General features: G+C 43.6%; 1 protein-coding gene across 2 annotated transcripts in view; it reads left to right on the forward strand.

Annotated features, from left to right (window-relative positions):
- Positions 1-22,433, forward strand: part of intu (inturned planar cell polarity protein) — a 239,930-nt gene that overhangs the window by 14,395 nt on the left and 203,102 nt on the right. For both annotated transcript variants that reach the window (XM_068042834.1, XM_068042826.1), the window contains exon 2: positions 16,968-17,575. In XM_068042834.1, the coding sequence (XP_067898935.1) occupies positions 16,968-17,575 (608 nt within the window). The remainder of the gene's footprint in view (positions 1-16,967; positions 17,576-22,433) is intronic.

A 22,433-nucleotide genomic window follows, 5' to 3' on the forward strand; every position in this document is an offset into this window, starting at 1 on the left:
GATTTGGATCCCCAGGCCTCGCAGTGGCGGGATTGCCATCAATTTTAGGTCGGTGGATGGCTCCCCTCCGTCTGCTGTAAAATTCCGGCCATTGAGTACGAAAGCAGGGAAGTTATGCTGAGCCTTTATAAAACTCTGGTTAGGCTCTAACTAGAGTATTGTGTCCACTTCTGGTCACCACTTCAGGAAGAATGTGAGGGCCCTTGAGAGGGTGCAGAGGAGATTTACCAGAATGGTTCCAGGGATGGAGGATTTTAGTTCAAGGTTAGGTTGGAAAATCTGGGTTTGTTTTCCTTAGAACAAGGGAGTTTGAGGGGAGATTTAACAGAAGTGTACAAGATTATGACCAGTTTGGATAAGTTAGACCAGGAAAATATGTTCCCATTAACAAATGGTACAAGGACTAGGGGACACATTGAAAGTTTTGGGGCAAAAGATGCAGGGGGAATATGAGGAAGCATTTTTTAATGCAGCAAGTGGTAATGACATAGAACTCACTGCCCACAAGGGTGGTGGAAGCAGAAGTGATCAGTGACTTCAGGAGGAAGTTGGTTGGCTACCTGAGGAACAGACTTGCAGGGCTGAGGATTGAGCTGGGGTGTGGGCCTGACAGTATTACACCATGGAGAGCCAGCATGAGTTCACTGGGCCGAAGGGCCGCCTTTGGTGCTGTAAATGACTATAAATGTTATTGTTTGAAATAGGACCAATAGTCTGTCATTCACCAAGACTGCCATAGCCTCATTCATTCATTCATCTTGAAGATGTACTTGCCTTTCAAGACCACAGGGCATCTCGGTGTTTTACAGCCAATGGAACACTTTTTGAAGTGTGGTTACTGTTGTAATGTAGGAAACACAGCAAGCTCTCACAAACAGCAATATGATGACCAGATAATCTGTTTGTGATGTTTTTTGAGGGGTAAATGATGGCCAGGACACTGAGGATAGCTTCCCTACTCTCCTTGGATATCATGCCATGGGATCTTTTCACATTCACCTCGGGGCAGACAGAGCCTTGGTTTAATCTCTTCTGAAAGAAGGCACCTCCAGCATTACAGCACTCCCTAAGTATTGCATTGGAGTGTAAGCCTAGGTTATTTTTTGTGCTAGAGTCCTGGAGTGGGCCTTGAACCCACAACCTTCCAACTCTGAGATGAGAGTGCTACCAATTGAGCCACAGTTGATAAGCAATGCCTTCTGAAGTTTGTTCACCAATTCAAATAATTAGTGACTGTCACTTATGGCACGGTCAGCCTTAACTGGAGATCCTGAATCCTAAAAGTTCTTCATGCTGGTATCTTCATCGTGATTTGTTCTAGTTCCATACTTTTATCCAGTGATTTAAACCAAGGAGTGTAATGCTTTTCATATCCATATCACTGCATCTAGTTTCAGTTTTGGAAAATAATGACTGCAGCATGAACTTTCTGAAATTCTAGTACTTAAGTTTGTTTCTTTCCTAGGTAGCAACTAAAAATGTCAGATTTAAATTTCTGAAGACATTATGCATAATGGTTAGCACCGCAGCCTCACAGCTCCAGCGACCCGGGTTCAATTCTGGGTACTGCCTGTGTGGAATTTGCAAGTTCTCCCTGTGTCTGCGTGGATTTTCTCCAGGTGCTCCGGTTTCCTCCCACAGCCAAAAGACTTGCAGGTTGGTAGGTAAATTGGCCATTATAAATTACCCCTAGTATAGGTAGGTGGTAGGGAAATATAGGGACAGGTGGGGATGTGGTAAGAATATGGGATTAGTGTAGGATTAGTATAAATGGGTGGTTGATGGTCAGCACAGACTCGGTGGGCCGAAGGGCCTGTTTCAGTGCTGTATCACTAAACTAAACGAATAATTTATTTACATGGGTCACAAGTAGTTTAAGTCAAGATTTTGTAACCGTGAGGCTTATTGATTTTTCACAGTGATCATGAAAAGAATGCTGTGTTAACAGCATACTAAAGTCAGCAGTTTGGTGCAAGTGGGAATTCTGTGCTGAGGGGGAAGGAGGTGCTGCTTTTTTTTAAACTCCAGTATTAAACATTTTTTGTCCACTGTTTAGTGCAAGTTAGTGTGTACAAAAAGGGAAAATTGCAACAAAGTAAAAATTAAATATAAATAAGCATTAATTTAGACTAGGGTATGGCAGAACAGGTTATGTCTGGACTAGAGTATGTGGAAGTTTGTGGACAGCAAGATTGTCCTGAGTCTGTTTCAAATCTTTGTTTATTCGTTCCTGGGATGTGGGTCAGCATTTATTGCCCTTGAGAAGGTGGTGGTGAGCTGCCTTGAACCACTGTAGTCCACAGTGCTGTTAGGAATTCCTCCACCCCCACCCCCCCCCCTTCTCCACCTCCACCATCATCATGTCATAATATATATTGTGCATAGCTGCAGCCCAATTGCTGATCCTGGGCCACTTACTCTACATCCCAGAGTACTAAAGGATCAGGTCCTGGGGATTTGTCAGCCTTTAACCCCATTAATTTCCCTAGCACTTTTTTTTTTACTAATACTGATTTCCTTCAGTTCCTGTCATTAGACCATGGGATCTGTAACATTTCTGGGAGGTTATTTGTGTCCTCCTTTGTGAAGAAAGAGCCAAAGTATGTGTTTAAATTGTTCTGCCATTTCTTTTCCCCATTATAATTTCCCCTGTTTCTGACTGTCTTCACTAATCTTTTTTGCTTCACACTTATAGAAGCTTTTACAGTCTGTTTTTATATTCCCCACAAGTTTACATTCATTGTGTCTATTTTCCCTTGCTTATTCAACCTCTTTGTCCTCCTTTGCTGAATTCTAAACTGCTCCCAATCCTCAGACTTGCTGATTTTTCTGGCAATTTTATATGCCTCATCTTAGGATCTAAAAATATCCCTAAATTCTTCTGTAAGCCACAGTTGAGCCACCTTTCCGGTTTTATTTTTGCATGAGACAGGAATGAATAATTGTTGTAATTCATGCACACATTCTTTAAATGTTGCCCATTGTCTATCCACTGTTAACCCTTTTTTAGTAACGTTCCCCAATCTACCATGGCCAACTCGCACCTTGTACCAACATAGTTTCCTTTATTTCGATTCAGGACCCTAGCTTCAGATTCAACTACGTCACTCCATCTTAATGAAGAATTCTGTCATGTTATGGTTGCTGCTCCCCAAGGAACCCTGTACAACAAGATTGTTAACTAATCCTTTCTCATTGCACAATACTCAGTCTAGGACAGCGTGTTCTTTAGTTGGTTCCTCAACATATTGGTCTTTTTAAAAAAAAAAAGTCACGTGTACACACCAGGCAATCCTCCTCCACAGTATTATTGCTAATTTGGTTTGACCAATCTACTTGTAGATTAAAGCCACCCATGATTACAGTTGTACCCTTATTGCATGCGTCTCTAATTTCCTGTTTAATGCCATCCCTTACATTTCCACTACTGTTTGGGGGGCCGATGGACAACCGCCGCCAATGTTTTCTGCCCCTTGGTGTTCCTTAGTCCACCCATACAGATTCCAAATCATGATTTTCTGAGCCAATATCCTTCCTCACTATTGCATTGATTTTCCTCCTTTACTAACCCCACCTCCTTGCCCTTTTTGCCTGCCCTTCCTAAATATTGAATACCCCTGGATGTTCAGTTTCCATCCTTGGTCACCTTGCAGCTATGTCTCTGTACTTGCAGCTATATCATAATTGTTTATATCTATTTGTGCTGTTAATTCACCTACTTTATTGTGTATGCTCTGCGCATTAAGACACAATGCCTTTAGACTTATCTTTTTAACATTGTTAGTCATCTGAGCTTTATGTTAAACTACGGTCCCATTTGTTTCTCGCCTTTGTTTTCTCTGCCTTCCACTTTTTCTTCTTGCCTTTTTGTCTTTCATTTCTATCCTTGTTTCCCTCTCCTCTAACTCCCTGCTCAGATTCCCATCCCCCTGCTTTTCATCCTAACTCCCTATAATTCAGCTTGTCTCATCCCTTTCTTTAACCTGTGTTGTTGGTACCGATATATACCATGACAACTGGCTGCTTGCCCTCCCCCCTCAGAATGCCCTGCAGCTGCTCAGACGTCCTTGACCCTTGCACCAGGGAGGTAACATACCATCCTGGAATCTCTTTTGCAGCTGCAGAAACACCTGTCTTCCCCTTGCGATTGAATCCCCTATCACTATAGCCCTGTCACTCTTCTTCCGCTCCTCCTGTGCAGCAGAGCCACCCATGGTGCCATGAACTTGGCTCTTGCAGCTTTCCCCTGAGCCATCTTCTCCTTTTCTCTGCATTTCCAGCCCCCCCGCCCCCCAAAAACATATCCAAAACAGTATATCTGTTAGAGGGGTGGGGGGGATGGCCACGGGACTGCTGCACTACCTGCCTTCCTGTACTTTGCCTGGTCACTCATTCCTTTCCTGTCTTCGCAGCATTTGCCTGTGGTGTGACCACCTCGCTGAAAGTGCTATCCACGACGATCTCAGCATCGCGGATGCTGTACAGTGAATCCACCCGCAGCTCCAGTTCCGTAATGTTGGTAGTCATTAGATGCAGATGGATACACCCTGCACCTATGGTCGGGGATGCTAGAAGCATCCCTGATTTCCTACATTGCGCAGGATGAGCATATCATGGGTGCAAGCTTTCCAGCCATGACTTGCCTTTCGATTACTTAGTTACTCTCTTTAATTAAAAAATACTAATTACGCTAGGAGTCTTGTTCCACTCAACACTACCCACTACAATCTATCGTCCTTAATAAATTACTTTAAAAAAAAAAACCCACACTTTCATAGTACTAACCTTATTACTTACACAGTAGGTTTTGAGGTTTTTCAAAAGAAAGCTTTCCCCCTTTTTTAAGCTATTTACAGGCACGAACAGCTGTTACTTACCCAACCAATCACCTTACAGCTTTCCTGTGATGTCACTGACTTTTCTTTTTTAAAAACTCTGGCGCCTGGACTCCACTCCGCTCCAGGAAGGTAAGTGACTAGGCCGCGATCCTCTGGCTTTATTTATCCGCTCCTTTCTCTGCGTTCTCCCCTATATTCTAGAACCAACAAGAGGGCAGGCTGTATTAGATCTAGTAGTGAGTAATGTACAGCAAAGTACAGCTGGTGATACTTTGATCTCCGATCCTACTGTCTATACCGTCCGGCGTGTCCGCGGCCACGGCGTGCGGTAAGTTCATTGTAGAGAAGAAGGAGCAGCGGGACCCTAGGGAAATAAGTATCACAGAGGGGAAGCCCCGAACCCGCAAATAGCCATGAACGGCTCCTCGGCCACAACTTCAAAGCGCCCGCGGGAGATGGCTCGGAGAACATCTGCAACGCACTGTCGGCAATGCTGGTACCGGTGCCCGAGGATGTCGCTCACCTCCCGAAGGACGCGGATGTGCTTTCCAGGCGTCGATGGTGGGAACTGAGGAAATGGCTAATTACCTGCATCCCCTTTTTCCCCCCCCTTCCCCTTCCCAGCTCCACTCTGTCACCCCCCTCGCACACCCTTCCCTCCACCCCTCCCCCTCGCACCCCCTCCTCCCACCGGCATCCTCCTACACCTGTGTAGGGGCCCTAACAACCCCACTGCCTTGTGGGCGTCTCGGGAGAGACCAAGGCTAAGGGAGTAAACCCTAACAGAAAATCCGGAGCGGAACCCCGTAGGCGGTCATGTGTCACCTTTGGTATGTTTCCGGCAGTTCCTGCAGCCATACCGGTGCCAAGCGTCATGCTCTGCACTCCTTTGGACCCCACCAGAAAGGCCGAGAGGGGGATTTTGATGCTTGGGCAACTCTCAACCTCCATACATTTGCCCAGGCATGCGCCATGGAGAGGTCACTCCATAGTCGCTTCACAGCGACTGAAACATCACGGAAGGCAGCAGCTATGGGTTATAAGTCCAGCTAAATTGGCGTAGAGATTGGGCGCCACAGGTTGCGTTTGTCGGTGGGAGAGGTCATCGCACCTCACTGGACAGCTACCGCCCGCATCAAACCGGGCAGCCCCCGGTCAATAAAGTTCTGTCCTGCCACAGTCCACCTGCTTCAATTGGTGCTTGGAGCTCGGGGTCACTGCCCAAAAAGTGGATTGCAACACCGCACCAAACAACATGAAAAAAGGAAAGAAGGTACCAGCCCTTCGCTTTGCAAGCTGGAACGTCAGAACTATGTGTCCTGGCCTGTCGGAAGACCTTACACAAATCAACGATTCTCGGAAGACCGCCATCATTAACAACGAGCTCAGCAGACTCCATGTAGACATTGCACCACTTTAGGAGACACGCCTCCTCGCGAGTGGATCTCTAGCAGAGCAAGACTACACCTTCTTTTGGCAGGGCAGGGATCCTGAAGAACCAAGACAGCATGGAGTGGACTTCGCCATCAGAAACTCCTTGCACAGCATGATAGAGCCTCCCTCAAATGGCTGTGAACGCATACTGTCCATCCGACTGCTCACCACCTCTGGTCCAGTACACCTACTCAGCATCTATTCTCCAACACTCTGCTCCCCACCTGAAGCTAAAGACCAGTTCTACGAGGAACTCCATAATATTAGTAGCATCCCCAACACCGAACACCTGTTCCTGCTGGGGGACTTTAATGCCAGGGTTGGGGCCGACCATGACTCATGGCCCTCCTGCCTTGAGCGCTATGGCGTTGGAAGGATGAATGAGAATGGGCAGAGACTGCTTGAGTTGTGTACCTATCATAACCTCTGCATCACCAACTCGTTCTTTCACACTAAACCCTGTCACCAGGTTCATGGAGGCACCCAAGATCGCGTCGTTGGCACCAGCTAGACCTCATCGTCACAAGGCAAGCCTCCTTAAACAGTGTTCCAATCACACGCAGCTTCCACAGCGCGGACTGCGACACCGACCACTCCCTGGTGTGCAGCAAAGTTAGACTCAGACCAAAGAAGTTGCATCATTCCAAGCAGAAGGGCCACCCGCGCATCAACACGAGCAGAATTTCTCATCCACAGCTGTTACAAAAATTTCTGAACTCACTTTGTAACAGCCCTTCAAAACACTCCCACAGGGGATGCTGAGACCAAGTGGGCCCACATTAGAGACGCCATCTATGAGTCAGCTTTGACCACATTCGGCAAACGTACGAAGAGGAATGCAGACTGGTTTCAATCTCCTAATGAAGAGCTGGAACCTGTCATAGCCGCTAAGCGCATTGCACTGTTGAACTACAAGAAAGCCCCCAGCGAGTTAACATCCGTAGCACTTAAAGCAGCCAGAAGCACTGCACAAAGAACAGCCAGGCGCTGCGCAAGTGACTACTGGCAACACCTATGCAGTCATATTCAGCTGGCCTGAGACACCGGAAACATCAGAGGAATGTATGATGGCATTAAGAGAGCTTTTGGGCCAACCATCAAGAAGATCGCCCCCCTCAAATCTAAATCAGGGGACAAAATCACTGCCCAACGCAAACAAATGGACCGCTGGGTTGAGCATTACCTAGAACTGTACTCCAGGGAGAATGTTGTCACTGAGACTGTCCTCAATGCAGCCCAGCCTCTACCAGTCATGGATGAGCTGGACGTATAGCCAACAAAATCGGAACTCAGTGATGCCATTGATTCCCTAGCCAGCGGAAAAGCCCCTGGGAAGGACAGCATTACCCCTGAAATAATCGAGTGCCAAGCCTGCTTTACTCTCAGCACTGCATGAACTGCTTTGCCTGTGCTGGGACGAGGGAGCAGTACCTCAGGACATGCGCGATGCCAATATCATCACCCTCTATAAAAACAAAGGTGACCGTGGTGACTGCAACAACAACCGTGGAATCTCCCTGCTCAGCATAGTGGGGAAAGTCTTTGCTCAGGTTGCTTTCAACAGGCTCCAGAAGCTGGCCGAGCGCGTCTACCCTGAGGCACAGTGTGGCTTTCGAGCAGAGAGATCGACCGTTGACATGCTGTTCTCCCTTCGTCAGATACAGGAGAAATGCCGCGAACAACAGATGCCCCTCTACATTGCTTCCATTGATCTCCCCAAAGCCTTTGACCTCGTCAGCAGACATGGTCTCTTCAGGCTACTAGAAAAGATTGGATGTCCACCAAAGCTACTAAGTATCATCACCTCATTCCGTGACAATATGAAAGGCCCAATTCAACATAGCGGCATCTCATTAGACGCCTTTCCTATCCTGAGTGGCGTGAAACAGGGCTGTGTTCTCGCACCCACACTTTTTTTGGGATTTTTTTTCTCCCTGCTGCTCTCATGCGTTCAAGTCCTCAGAAGAAGGAATTTTCCTCCACACAAGATCAGGGGGCAGGTTGTTCAACCTTGCCCCCGTCTAAGAGTGAAGTCCAAAGTACGGTAGTCCTCATCAGGGAACTCCTCTTTGCTGACGATGCTGCTTTAACATCTCACACAGAAGAGTGCCTGCAGAGTCTCATCGACAGGTTTGCGGCTGCCTGCAACGAATTTGGCATAACCATCAACGTCAAGAAAACTAACATCATGGGACAGGACGTCAGAAATGCTCCATCCATCAATATTGGTGACCACGCTCTGGAAGTGGTTCAAGAGTTCACCTACCTAGGCTCAACTATCAGCAGTAACCTGTCCCTAGATGCAGAAATCAACAAGCGCATGGGAAAGGCTTCCACTGCTATGTCCAGACTGGCCAAGAGAGTGTGGGAAAATGGCGCACTGACACGGAACACAAAAGTCCGAGTGTATCAGGCCTGTGTCCTCAGTACCTTGCTCTATGGCAGCGAGGCCTGGACAACGTATGTCAGCCAAGAGCTACGTCTCAATTCATTCCATTTTCACTGCCTTCGGAGAATACTTGGCATCAGGTGGCAGGACCGTATCTCCAACATAGAAGTCCTCGAGGCGGCCAACATCCCCAGCTTATACACACTACTGAGTCAGCAGTGCTTGAGATGGCTTGGCCATATGAGCCGCATGGAAGATGGCAGGATCCCCAAAGACACATTGTACAGCGAGCTCGCTACTGGTATCAGACCCACCGGCCGTCCATGTCTCCGCTTTAAAGACGTCTGCAAACGCGACATTAAGTCCTGTGGCGTTGATCACAAGTCGTGGGAGTCGGTTGCCAGCGTTCGCCAGAGCTGGCGGGCAGCCATAAAGGCGAGGCTAAAGTGTGGTGAGTCGAAGAGACTTAGCAGTTGGCAGGAAAAAAGACAGAAGCGCAAGGGGCGAGCCAACTGTGTAACAGCCCCGACAAACAAATTTTTCTGCAGCACCTGTGGAAGAGCCTGTCACTCTGGAATTGGCCTTTATAGCCACTCCAGGTGCTGCTCCACAAACCACTGACCACCTCCAGGCGCTTGCTCATTGTCTCTCGAGATAAGGAAGCCAAAGAAGAAGAGTGAGTAATGAGTCAGTTATTTAACAGTCTAATTGTGTGTGGATGTTTTTTTAATAGCGATCATAATGATTGAGCTTATGGTAGTGTTTGAAAGGGAGAAAAAACAAAATAGCTATCTAAGATTTTAGATTTAGGTAAGGCTGACTTCAATGGGATGTGACAAAAAATGTCCGCAGTAAATTGGGCTAAGCTATTAACGGTTAAAACAACAGAGGATCAGTGGGAGGTGTTCAAAAAAGAATTTAATGTGCTATCCAACCAGTTTATACCTCCAAGAGGCAAGAGCTCTAATTGCCAAAAAAGACAGCCATGTTCAACTAAAGAGATAAGACACAACATATAACTAAAAGAAAATGCATGCAAAAATGCACAAAATAACACTGATCCTGGTGAATGGGAAAGATGCAAAAGCAGCAGAGGATGACAAAGATAGAGCTACAAAAAGTGAGTAAAAGGAAATTTGCAAGGGATAGCAAAATCAACACAAACTGTTACAATTACAGTAGGGAATGGGTGGTAAGTGATGTGGGCTCCTTTTAAAAACCGATAGCTGTGATCTTGTCAATGGAAATAAGAAAATGGCAGATATGCTGAATAATTAGTGTCAGTATTTATACTCGAGGAAGGGATCAGCATGTCAGGCATACCAAGAAAACTATTAGTGAACCAGGGACTCAATAAAATTAATATGGGCAAAATAACAGTAATGAAGAAAATAATGGCACTAAAGAGTGACAAATCCCCACTGCCAGAGCTTTCTATCCCAAGGTTTTAAAAGAAGCGGGTGAGAACATTGTTGATGCCCTAACTATAATCTTCCAAAGTTTTCATGTATGGGGAACCGTTCCTTCAGGTTGGAAAGTTGTGTAAGGTACTCAGCTATTTAAGAAAGGTGACAGGGAATTGTAGACCTGTTAGCCTAGCCTATTGTAGGGAAATTCATGTTCAGTCTGTAAGGACTGAACATTTTCAGTTGACTGGGAGAGCCAGCAAGGATTTGTAAAGGGTATGTCATGTCTGAATCTGATCACCTTTCCAAAAAAATCAAAGTAGTGGACAGGGAAATGTCTGGATGTTACTTATATGGACTTCCAGAAGGCATTTGATAAAGTCCCTCTGAGTCTGTTATCTAAAATTTGAAGGTAAATTATTGATCTGGCTAGGAAATTGGCTGAGCAAAAGGTGACCGAGAGTAGAGATAATGGCCATAATTTTGTGTTTATTGGATGGGAGCCATCCACCGACAGAAAAGTCGGTGGCGATTCCACCAGGCCTGGGGATCAAGACTGGATTTTACAGTCTCCAGGCCCTTAATTGGTCTTAGGCGGGACTTCATTGAGGCAGGAAGTCTCACCTAATGGAGCTGCTGGCCAATCAGCGGGCGGCAGCTCTTGGTCCCAGCAGAGCCACCAGAAGGGTTGGCCACTGCTAGGACTTCAGCCCAGCTTCAAGATCAAGATGATGGAGAGGACTGAAGAGAAAGTTGGGGGAGGCAGGGGTGTGTTGGGAGTGGTTGGGGAATAGGTGCCTAATTGGGAGGTCCCACCCCCAGGCCATCAGGCCGTCCACTTTTTACAAGGCGTCTTTTCTCAGGCCTGGGCCGCCTGTTTGCCAACAGTAAAATCCCCATGCAGGTGGGCGGAGGCCCTTAAGTGGCTGTTAACTGTCCACTTAGCCTTGATTGGCCTGGGGCGGGTGAGCCATTTCCCGCCGCCGCTGCCCTCCATTGCAAACTTGCTGAGGAATTGACCACCTTTTTGCACTAGTGCTATTAAATTGGAGCCATTTCCACATCAATTAATTAGCATCCTCATTGCATGGCGTAATTTGTTTTTTGTGGCAGTCTGCCACATTTTCTTCATATGCTGAACAAACCGTGAGTTTTTTTGATCTGGGTTTGTGTCCTCTTATATTTAAACTCTCAGGAAATTTCTGACTATTCATTTCTACTTCTGTTTGCGTGAGTCAAATAGAAAACTTGTATTTATATAGTGAATTTGACTCTGGATGTCCCAATGAAGTATTTTTAGACATTTGTAACATAAAGAAGTATGGCAGTTATATTGCCAAATCTGTTTATGTTGGCTGAGGGGAAAATTGTTGGCCAAGAGAACCCCCTTTCTGTGTTTCAAATCATGCCATGGGATCTATTACATCCACCTGAATGGCAGATGAGGGCTAATCTCACCTGAAAGACAGCATCTCCAATAGTCCAGCATTCCTTCAGTGCTGCATTGAAGTGTCAGCCTAGATTATATGGTTAAATCCCTTGAACCTTCTGAGTCGCTGACATCTCTGCATCCAATAATTAGCTCTGCTCTGGACCTCTTTACCGTTTATATTTTTCTGACCTTCAGAAACCATCTTAGTGATCTACACTGCGCTTGTATATCCAGCAAGAGAGTAGCAAGCACTAAACCGCATGCACTGTATCTAATCTGAACAAATAGAGTCGCAGAAATAAGGAAGTCAAACAACACTACAAATAAACAGGTCAATTCTATCTAAACTAATGAAATACAAATTAAACATATAACAGTGAACAGAATATGCTTGGCAAATGGCTACTGAGAAGTTAAAGATAGCATTGGATTGAAGGAAGGGGCTTATGTTGCCAAAAAGAGTAGTAAGCCTGAGGATTGGGAGGGTTTTTAAAATTTCAGCAAAGGATGACTGAGAAATCAATGAAGAGAAAATAGAACATGAGAGTAAACTAGCAAGAGGCATAAAAAACAGATTGTAAAAGGTTCAGTAGGTATGTATAAAGGGAATAGATTAGTGAAAATAAATGGGTCTGTTATAGGCAGAAACAGGAGAAATTATAATGGTGAATAAGGAAATGGCAGAGGCATTAAACAAATACTTTGCTCTCCTGGTAGTGTCCATGGGGTTTTAAAAAGTCTGCTACACCATCTCGTTGTGCTGCTCAAATAATTTTAGATGCAAATATTGCAAAATTGTGGATATCAAGCCTGTTTTTCCATCCTTTTAATGCATGAAAAAATCATGGCTGGTGTGCAATTTTTCAACACATACTCATGGCATTACCAAGGAGTAGCACAGTGGAACTTTTACCATAAACTAGTTCCTCTGGCTCCCCTAACCCATTGAAACACTGAGTCTGCAAATCTCTGTTGCGTTAAGGGAGAAGATTTAGCAGGGTAAATGTTGGGAATTGGCTCACAATCTCCAGTCTTCCTGAATCTGAACTAATTATCAAAGCAGTGTAAGAGAATTTACAAAGCATATCACTTTGACCATTTGAAACACCAAGACTGGATTTGTTGCTTCTGCAAAAAAACAGCTGTGATCAATATGTTTGGCATGAACCTGTCCGACTTCAGACTTCAATTTCCATCTATCAAAATAGATAAAAGAAAGCCATTTGTGACTTTTTTTTCTGATCTTGAACTTTTTTTTTCTGCAATGGCAAAAGCTGGGGATTATAAGCAGCTGTCAAACTAGGGAAATTTATCACAGCAGTAAATTCAAGTCATTATGACACAGAAGGAGGCCATTTGGCTCAATCCAGTCCATTCTTGTTCTCTATAGAGCAATCCAGTCGATCTTCACTGGCTCTATCCCTGAAGCCCTACAAATCTGTTTCTCTCAAGTGTCCATCCAGTTTCCTCTTTGAAATCGTTGATCATCACTGCTTCAATTGATATCTGAATTCTGTTTTATTTTTTCATGGGATGCGAGCATTACTGGCAAGACCAGCATTTATTACCCATTCCTAATTTCCCTGGAGGAGCTGGTGGTGAGCTGCCTTCTTGAACCGCTGCAGTCCATATGGTACAAGTACACCCACTGTGCTGTTAGGAAGGGAGTTCCAGGATTTTGGCCCAGTGCATGCCGATTATATTTCCAAGTTAGGATAGTGTGCAACATGGAGGGGCACTTGCAGGTGATAGTGTTCCCATGTGCCTGCTACCCTTGTTGTAGGTGGTAGAGTTTTGCTACTTGCCACTTACCAGCCCAAGTATGAATGTTATCAAAGCCTTTTAGCATGCAGGCTATGCTTATTTAGATAACAACCCAATAGCAAGTACCTGAGCAGCAGCCCTAAAGGTGCAGGGCAGTTTAAACATATTGGCTGCTAAACAACTCTGTCGTTCCATACCACAAATTACTATGGAAATCAGATGGAATTAGCAAACTGAGGGCCTGCCTTGCAGTGAAGTGTACTGGTGTAGGGTGTATGAGAATTAATGAGGTGCAGTTTACTGAGGATTAGAAGATTGATGTCAGTGACATCGCATGATACGGCAAGATTGGAAAGAATAAGGGAACGATATGTTTCAGGAAGTAGTGATTAGGTTTCATCAAACTTGGGTTTTATAAAAAGCCTTGAAGGTTGTCGTAAGTAAAGACCGAGGAAGCTGAGGAGCTCCATGAAGTCAAAAATGATTTCTGTCTTTGCACAGTGTCACAAAATCGTAAATTATTTATCCATGTTCTATAGTTTGACTACATGAGCACAGAGGAAATCTTCCCTTTATTATTTTCATTGCTTGGTACTAGATGATCACAGGTTTGTGGAGCTAATCTTTTTTTGGTGCTTTGCTAGACGAAAAGTGTTTTTAAATGTAAGAACTACAATTAAGAGGGGCTCAAAGAAAACCACAAATGTATGTTTTCCCAATTTGTCCCAATAGGCCGAGTTCCTTACTGGAACTCTTTTTTAAAAAAAAAAAATGTCTTTAAAAGAAAACTGATCAATAAGGATTGCCTAAGCGCTAAGGACGTCTTAATGTCACAGCTTGTGGATATTATGGTGACTGTTTTTGGAATGTAGCACTAATTCTAACAAATGCAATATTATGAAATTATTTATATCTTTAAAAAGTTGTTTAATTTCTGGTTGTATAGAACATTGTAGCCGTTGATTGGAGGGACCTAGATTATACTTTTCAGTCTACTAGTATAGATGACACTAAGTAGAGGCTATATGGCTTTCTCATGGAGGGGAAGAAGAGTAAAGGATTTTCTCTTTTATATTGATGGGAGTCTTTTGAGTAGGTTGGCCATATGCCATCTTGGCTGCAGGAAGTTCATGGCTCAGATAGACAAGGAGAAAACGAGGAGGGAGCAAGATCTGGATGTGCTTTCCTTTTTAAAAAAAAAAAATCTTATTTTTGCTCCTTCAGTCCAAGTCTCCTAATCATCTTCTGTGTTCCCTTCTCCAACTATATTACTTGCAGCTAAGTGAAATTGGTCAAACTGCCCAAAATGCAATGTTTTTAATTATTTTGTTTCTAATGGGGGTGGGTCAGGGAATGTCTTCCTCATAAATTACTCTTACTGGCGAGGAATAGAAGGAAAGTTGTTTTCTCTTTTGAATTTGTGTAGTCCCAAATTTATCTTGCTTGGTTGGAGTTAGTGACCTTTGCTCAAACCTCTGCCAATGTTCCTGTGTATATAGAACATGCCCCAGGCTAACTGTTGGTTCTTCCTCTCTCCTCTTTTTAGAGGCAGCACCTGGCCTCTGCTTGAAATTTCTCCACAGCACCATAGCCAAGACTGGTAATTCAGCAACAAGTGAAGGATCATGGGTGTGAACACACATCCTCCACACTGTGGCACTACGTGATGGTGCTCTAACCTCTGCTGCCAGTTCATTAGTAAAAAATTTAATCTGTTAAATTAATTCTACCATTAATACTGTGACATTTTTAAAATCTGTTGCGCTTCACAACACAGACTGTTTCCAAGTCTCACTCACGAGAAGTGCAGTGATGAAAATACAGAACCAAACTGAAGAGTTCTCTTTATATAAAAAAAAAAATGACCTGTTCACATTTTAAAGGAAATGTGCTACAAAATGGCTGCTGAAGCTCAACTGACTTAGCTTGTATTTTCGCTCTCACTGTCTGCTCACAACAGGGAGGAGGCATTGCATCTCTTAAGAGACTAATGTGAGAGATTTTTTTTGTACCTTTTTTTAATAGGGTAGCGCTCAGGGGAGAGCGTGAGAGAGGGAGCTAGATCACAAGAACATCACAAAATTTAACCAGTGGCTGTGGAAAGGCCAGCCAAAATAAGAATGGAGTCCTGGTGTGAATCCTACACTTCAACCTGGTGCATCACAGAGCTAAAAGTGACCACCTCCTCCATTCTGAAGTCTTAACCACCAGAAATCTGCAAACACCCAGGCCTGCAACTTTAAAAGAAACTGTGCTCTGAAGATTTAACAAGTTTACCATGAATGCCAAACACCTACCTCACTTCGAACCACTTGCCCTTTTTCTTTTCTTATCTATTCGTGTGTGTGTGTGTGTGTGTGTGTGTGTGTGTGTGTGTGTGTGTGTGTGTGTGTCCCTGGTTGCGGCTGCGACAGTACATATTACAAGTATGGAACAGATTTGATTTTGTATCCTTAAGCTGCAAGTTATTACAACTGAGCTTTATTTAAGTTACATGATGTTGATAATGGTATTCTAGGAACTGTGGACAAGTAGACCAGGAACAATGTTAATTTGAGCTTTTCAACATATTTAACTACTTGAAAATTTTGGATATTAGTCTCTTATCAAAAGGTGTCCCTTAAGGTGTATTTGTGTTATGAATCCATTTCAATGCCGAATGTACTTTAGAAATTGCCTCCATGTCACTAGATATTTTTAAATTTGTGATGGTACAGATTATAAACTGGAATTTGACATGTATTAAATGATTACTGAGTTAAATAGATCAAACCATTTATCTGAGCCACTCAGCATAAGCAGTAAGTAGAAACTTGTATTAATGAAGTGGATGTCTATTGCAGTATAAAAATGCCATTAGTGTCATATGCACATAATGAAAATCTTTTAATTTGTTGAATGAAACCTACAATAGTAAAAAGATTTAAAATCCCAGCGTCCAGAATTGAAACTTGTATTGAATTATTCCTTCTGTGGTCTGCTGTATGTTTGTTACACAACAAATTGAATTGAATTATAAATTCCATACTATTGATTCAGCACTTAAAGAGCTTGTGTCTTTCTGTGCTCCTGTGTTTCTGCATTTTGCTGTAATACATATTGCAATCTTTCGGAGATCACAGTAAAACCAAAGATAACTGAATTTGCTTCCAATACTACAGCTGTTCCCTTGCATATAGTACAATTATCTTCATTTATGGCTGCAGTTATCAAAATAGTATGATGCCACTTTGAAGACTGTGCTGGTTAAGATTTAAGTATTAAATGCCAATAGAATGATGAGAACTTTCCTGTTGCCTATCTGCAAGCCATTTTAAAACTTGTGCAGTGTGGCTGCCAGCAACACTGGGAGTGCGTTAGCGATGCCATTGATGCAGAGCAAATTACAGGGCAAAATAGCATTTGTTGAATGATTGCTTTTTTAAATTATGGTGATTGTGAAACTATTGAACAGAATTTGCATTTGTGAATGATTGTGTGTGCTGATTTTGTGGTGTTGCTAAGGGAATGCTGTTTGAAGCCAGACGGGACATTGTGTTTTCGTTCTCTTTCATGGTTACAGATAACTCTGAATTATGCAGCCTATTGTGAATCAGCATGAACTGTGCAGAACTCAACTAGGCGGCAGCTACCCAGCAAGAGGGCTTTGATCTTTTCATCTTCATCCTCATTCACCCTTCACCTTTTTTTTGCTTTTTTTGCAGTGATCTTGAACCAGAGTGGTTGGATGATGTGCAGAAGAATGGTGAGCTATTCTACCTGGAGCTGAGTGAAGGAGAGGAGGATGTGCTGATTCAAGCTAATTCAACTTCACCTCTGATCAATCATGTCAGATTTAGTGAGAAAGAAGCAGAGATCATTACTGACCACAAACCAAAGGAGACATGCAAACGTGAACACAAACTTAAAAAACTTGCTAATGTTTTAAAAAAGAAAAAAGTAATGTATAAACATTCTTGCAGCAAAGGTGTTGCCAGCAAAGCTAATGAACAGCAAAGTAGTCAGCCACCAGGACCTACTTCAATATTAAAGCATCAGTCCAATCCCAAACTTGGTGTTTCAGTACAGTTATCTTTTAAGGACGTGTGTGTTTATGTTAATCCAAATAAAATAAGTGACAGATCACTGGACAAAGGGACAAAGCTCTTGGAGGCTTTTGTGGGGATTATTCATCAGCCTTCAAGGAAAATTTCAGTGGCAGGAAAGCACCCAAATAGGTTAACTGACACTAAAATGGCAACTGCAGAACGACTTGTTGTACACCGTTTGGTCGATGGCAGTGCCGCAATGAAATGCGGTCAAATATTAATCGGTAAGTATGAAAATATTTATTTATAAAAATAAGATATATATTTTTGGTTAGAATATATGTACAAATTAATAAATAACATGGTCTGTCACATTTACAAGTGAAAAGAAAATAATTATATAGCCCTTGCATGTTCTATACCAATCTGCAGCTAATACTGTAGCATTTTAATGCTGGTGGTTCCAACCCTACCATCCTTATTCACACAGCCAGTAATTACAGTGCTGGAAACTACAATGACAGTATCTACTATCAGAGCTTAAGATATTAAAGTTTTTAAGTGCACATATTGGACTGCATTTTGCAGTCAATGGCGAAGCAAAGCCACTTGTCGTTCATCATTCTGACAGCTGTCCAGACTCTCTCTTTCAGGCTTTTGAAAGGCAACTTGTTTCGAGAGATCATTTCCAGCATGCTGCCCTCTACAAGGGATTTGTGGCGCGTGATAATGAGGCAAGCAACAATGCATCTCTTTAATTAATCAGACAAATTTTCTTTTTGTCTTTTTTTTGGAATCTCTAATTCTAATCAAATTCTGAAGAAATAAAGTTCCACACTTGTAAAATTAAATTTTGTGCTGGAGTGGTATTTTGGCAGTAATTCTGACTTATCATGCCCTTTTGAAAAATCACTTGAACCTGAATCTGCCAAACCTAAGTTTTCCTGGTGTTTAGTGGGTAACTAGAGGGTAAGTAAAGTAGCTTTACACCTTTTGCATAGATTTCAATGACTAGCCTCTTGGTGAGGTACTGTTATGGGGCAGCCTGTGGAGGAGCAGGGTGACGCTGATAACTACTTCTGGATATCTGTGTGCTTAACTGCAAATGTGTGGACTGCAAAAGTTGCTGTCCTATTTACCCCATAATGGTGAGCGCTGATGACCTTGCCATTATTGTCGACTTTAAAATCCAGGCTATTATGGAGAAGCCTCAGCTTTGCAACATTACATTGGTGCCCAGTGACACATCTTGTATGTTAATTTCAAATAAATCCCTTTTGATTCGTCCTTCATATTCTTAGTTGGTGCAATAGTTGTCAGAACAGTCTCGCAGCCCGTAAAAGGTCACTCGCACACAGCAAGTGTTTAAAATTATTTTTTCTTACGAAGCATGTACATGTAACAAAGTGCACAAAATATAAGGTACTTACAGAGGAATACATTGGCATACTGGGTACACTGTGCATGTTTTGAACAGTGCCGCATTATGATTTTATGATGGTCCCTGCAATTTGGAAGGTTTAGATCAGTATCAAGACTGTTATGAAGGTGCTTCTATATTTTTTAAGTATTTCTTTTTGACAACTCATTTAAATTGTAGAGATGGATTCATTGGGGGACTGAAGTAATTCCATAGATGTTGGTGATAAAAAAAAAAAGCCACCAGAAGGACACTTGAGGTCTTGTTTGAAAACCACCTTTACTGGAAATCACCTGCTTTAGGCTCAATAAACCAAAACCTTGGTGACCTGGGGAAGATGTTTACAGAGAAGTGACAAGTCAAGATTTGAGGGTCAGGAGGTTCTGACTTGCTGTTTGGTTTCACTTCTGAGATTGGGCTGGATTTTAAAGATCCTCTGCCATCGGGAATGGTAGCGGGGAGGCAATGGAGATCTGTATGGTGGAAGCCCGCCACCGACCCCCAATGGCATCAGGCCCTGTACCGATCGCGGTGGCAGCCGCCCCGCATCTCTGCAATGGGACCACTATTTACATATGGAAACTAATTTTATATAGCTGATTTTATGAACCCGTCACATCCTTAATGGGCGTACTGATCTTCATTCAGGCAGCTGACAATGCCACAACTTCGAATCCCCGTTCAGGGAAATGTGGTGCAACACCTGTGGGGAAGGGGGTGAGCGGGGTTACAATGCTGTGGATAGGGTGGGGTGTGTGATGGGAAGGGGGTAAAGGACAAAGATGCTGAATTTCTGGAGCAGAGGTGGCGGGGAGGTCAAATTTTAAATATCTGTATTCCGGGAGGGAAATGTGTAGGAAAGTTGAGATTTGCCTTTGCGGGGGGGTGGGGGGATGTTGGTGGCTGGGAGAGTACGTGGTTAGATTTATTTCATTTGGTTTTAGGAAGCTTTAACTTACTTGGCCCCTTAAATTTTAAATGTACAATGAGGGCTGTGAGCCCTTTTAAAATAGCACCTGCGCATTGGCGCCGGATGCAGTTGCCGGCTACAGCTCACCCGCCCCCTCCACGTCATTGCGGGGCAGGCACGGTGGCCATGCAAATGAGCCGCTGCCTTTGAAATCGAGGCGGCTTTGTGATGTGCCCGTGTGTGCGGGCCGCATATTTTTTACGTCTGCCGCCTACTTCAGCAGAGGAGTTAAAATGCAGCCCATTGTTTGGGTCCAGTTGGGATGTGAACAGTGGTTGAAAAGCAATTGAAGATCAACCTGCCAAGGAATAAACCCCTAGCTGATCTTTTCTACTCCTCTCTAAGAGACCCTGAGAGGTCCAGTGTGTCCGCTTTTTTAAAAAGAAAAACCTGCGCAACCAGAATGTGATGGCAGAAGCTCCTGTTGCCACATTTCTCCTGGAAAGCCACCTGGCTATTTCTTTACACCTCCAGAATGAACTGCTTCTGAAAACAGCACAATGACCCATCACCGCATACTGGACACCAAACTGAAACTGACATCCTTCCATATCTTTTTTTTTTCTTCAAGAATTAGCAAGTATTTGGCCAAAGTATTTTTTCTTTTTCTTTTTTGTGTGGGGTGTTTTAAAAGGGAACTTTAATATTTTCAATTTGTGTTAATGCTTTGCTTCATTATTGGATAAGTCTTGTTTTATAATCTGACAATTCTGTTAAAGAAACCTGGTTGGTGTATTTTTTTCTCTGGGATAGAGTATATGATTGACTTCATCGGTAAGTGGTTAAACATTTAAATAAAGGTGATTGTGGAGAAGTGGAACTAGAAAAGGCTGTGCACTCCTCCTGCCTCGATCCGAACATTTAATTGGGGGCTCTGTGCAGAATACCCCAAAGCCGACAACATGCAATTGTAAGTGGGGTAGTAATAATTGAAAAGAGGAAAAAGAAAAACCAGGTATCTTGCGCATTAGCATACAGTTTATACTACTGGAATATTTTGGTCGGTTGCTACAACCTTTCTGGAGAAGGTTGACTTATCCCTGAATGATTTGAGAAACTTAAGTACGGTTAAGTTAATAGCAATGGCAGCAAAATTGGGGTTCGAGTTAAAACCAGGAGCAAAGAAAGCAGGCATAATTGAAGTAATAGCACAGCATTTGAAATTGGAAGAAGGTGGCAAACCAGATGTTAGTTCATTTGAATTAGCAACAATTCAGTTACAGGATGAAGCAGCTTGAGCTTGAAAAAGAAAGCAAATTGAAAAGAGAACTTGAGCTTGAACAGGAAAAAGAAGTTTAACAAAACTTGAACTACAATTTCAAAGGGAGCAGCAGGAAAGAGAGCAAAAGAAAGATTATTCAGCATGGCTTTGTGAGGGGCAGGTCATGCCTCACAAGCCTTATTGAATTCTTTGAGGATGTGCCAAAACACATTGAAGGAAGAGCAGTGGATGTGGTAGAGCAGTGGATGTGGTGTATATGGATTTTAGCAAGGCGTTTGATAAGGTTCCACATGGTAGGCTCATTCAGAAAGTAAGGAGGCATGGGATACAGGGAAATTTGGCTGTCTGGATACAGAATTGGCTGGCCCATAGAAGACAGAGGGTGGTAGTAGATGGAAAGTATTCAGCTTGGAGCTCGGTGACCAGTGGTGTTCCGCAGGGATCTGTTCTGGGACCTCTGCTCTTTGTGATTTTTATAAATGACTTGGATGAGGAAGTGGAAGGCTGGGTTAGCAAGTTTGCCGATGACACAAAGGTTGCTGGAGTTGTGGATAGTGTGGAGGGCTATTGTAGGTTGCAACGGGACATTGACAGGATGCAGAGCTGGGCTGAGAAGTGGCAGATGGAGTTCAACCTGGAAAAGTGTGAAGTGATTCATTTTGGAAGGTCGAATTTGAATGCAGAATACAGGCTTAAAGACAGGATTCCTGGCAGTGTGGAGGAACAGAGGGATCTTGGGGTCCATGTCCATAGATCGCTCAAAGTTGCCACCCAAGTTGATAGGGTTGTTAAGAAGGCGTATGGTGTGTTGGCTTTCATTAACAGGGCGATTGAGTTTAAGAGCCGCGAGGTTATGCTGCAGCTCTATAAAGCCCTGGTTCGACCACACTGGAATATTGTGTTCAGTTCTGGTCGCCTCATTATAGGAAGGATGTGGAAGCTTTAGAGAGGGTGCAGAGGAGATTTACCAGGATGCTGCCTGGACTGGAGGGCATGTCTTATGAAGAAAGGTTGAGGGAGCTAGGGCTTTTCTCATTGGAGCGAAGAATGATGAGAGGTGACGATAGAGGTGTACAAGATGATGAGAGGCATAGATAGAGTGGATAGCCAGAGACTTTTTCCCAGGGCGGAAAGGGCTATCACCAAGGGGCATAATTTTAAGGTGATTAGAGGAAGGTTTTGGGGAGATGTCAGAGGTAGGTTCTTTCCACGCACCCACCACTCTCTGTGTAATGCACTGCCAGCGGTGGTAGTAGAAGCAGATACATTAGGGACATTTAAGCGACTCTTGGATAAGTACATGGATGATAGTAGAATGAAGGGTATGTAGGTAGTTTGATCTTAGAGTAGGTTAAAGGGTCTGCACAACATCGTGGGCTGAAGGGCCTGTACTGTGCTGTACTGTTCTATGTTCTAAAGAGAAGGAAGGAACTTTGTCTTAGTTCCAGCTTTTTTTTTAATTCAAAGGGGTGGCCTTGACTGCAGTGAAAATGTTGGTGAGCAAAGAACTGACCCCAGCCCAGGACCCAG

The sequence above is a fragment of the Heterodontus francisci genome, chromosome 1, assembly GCF_036365525.1.
Source record: "Heterodontus francisci isolate sHetFra1 chromosome 1, sHetFra1.hap1, whole genome shotgun sequence".
Taxonomy (NCBI): domain Eukaryota; kingdom Metazoa; phylum Chordata; class Chondrichthyes; order Heterodontiformes; family Heterodontidae; genus Heterodontus; species Heterodontus francisci.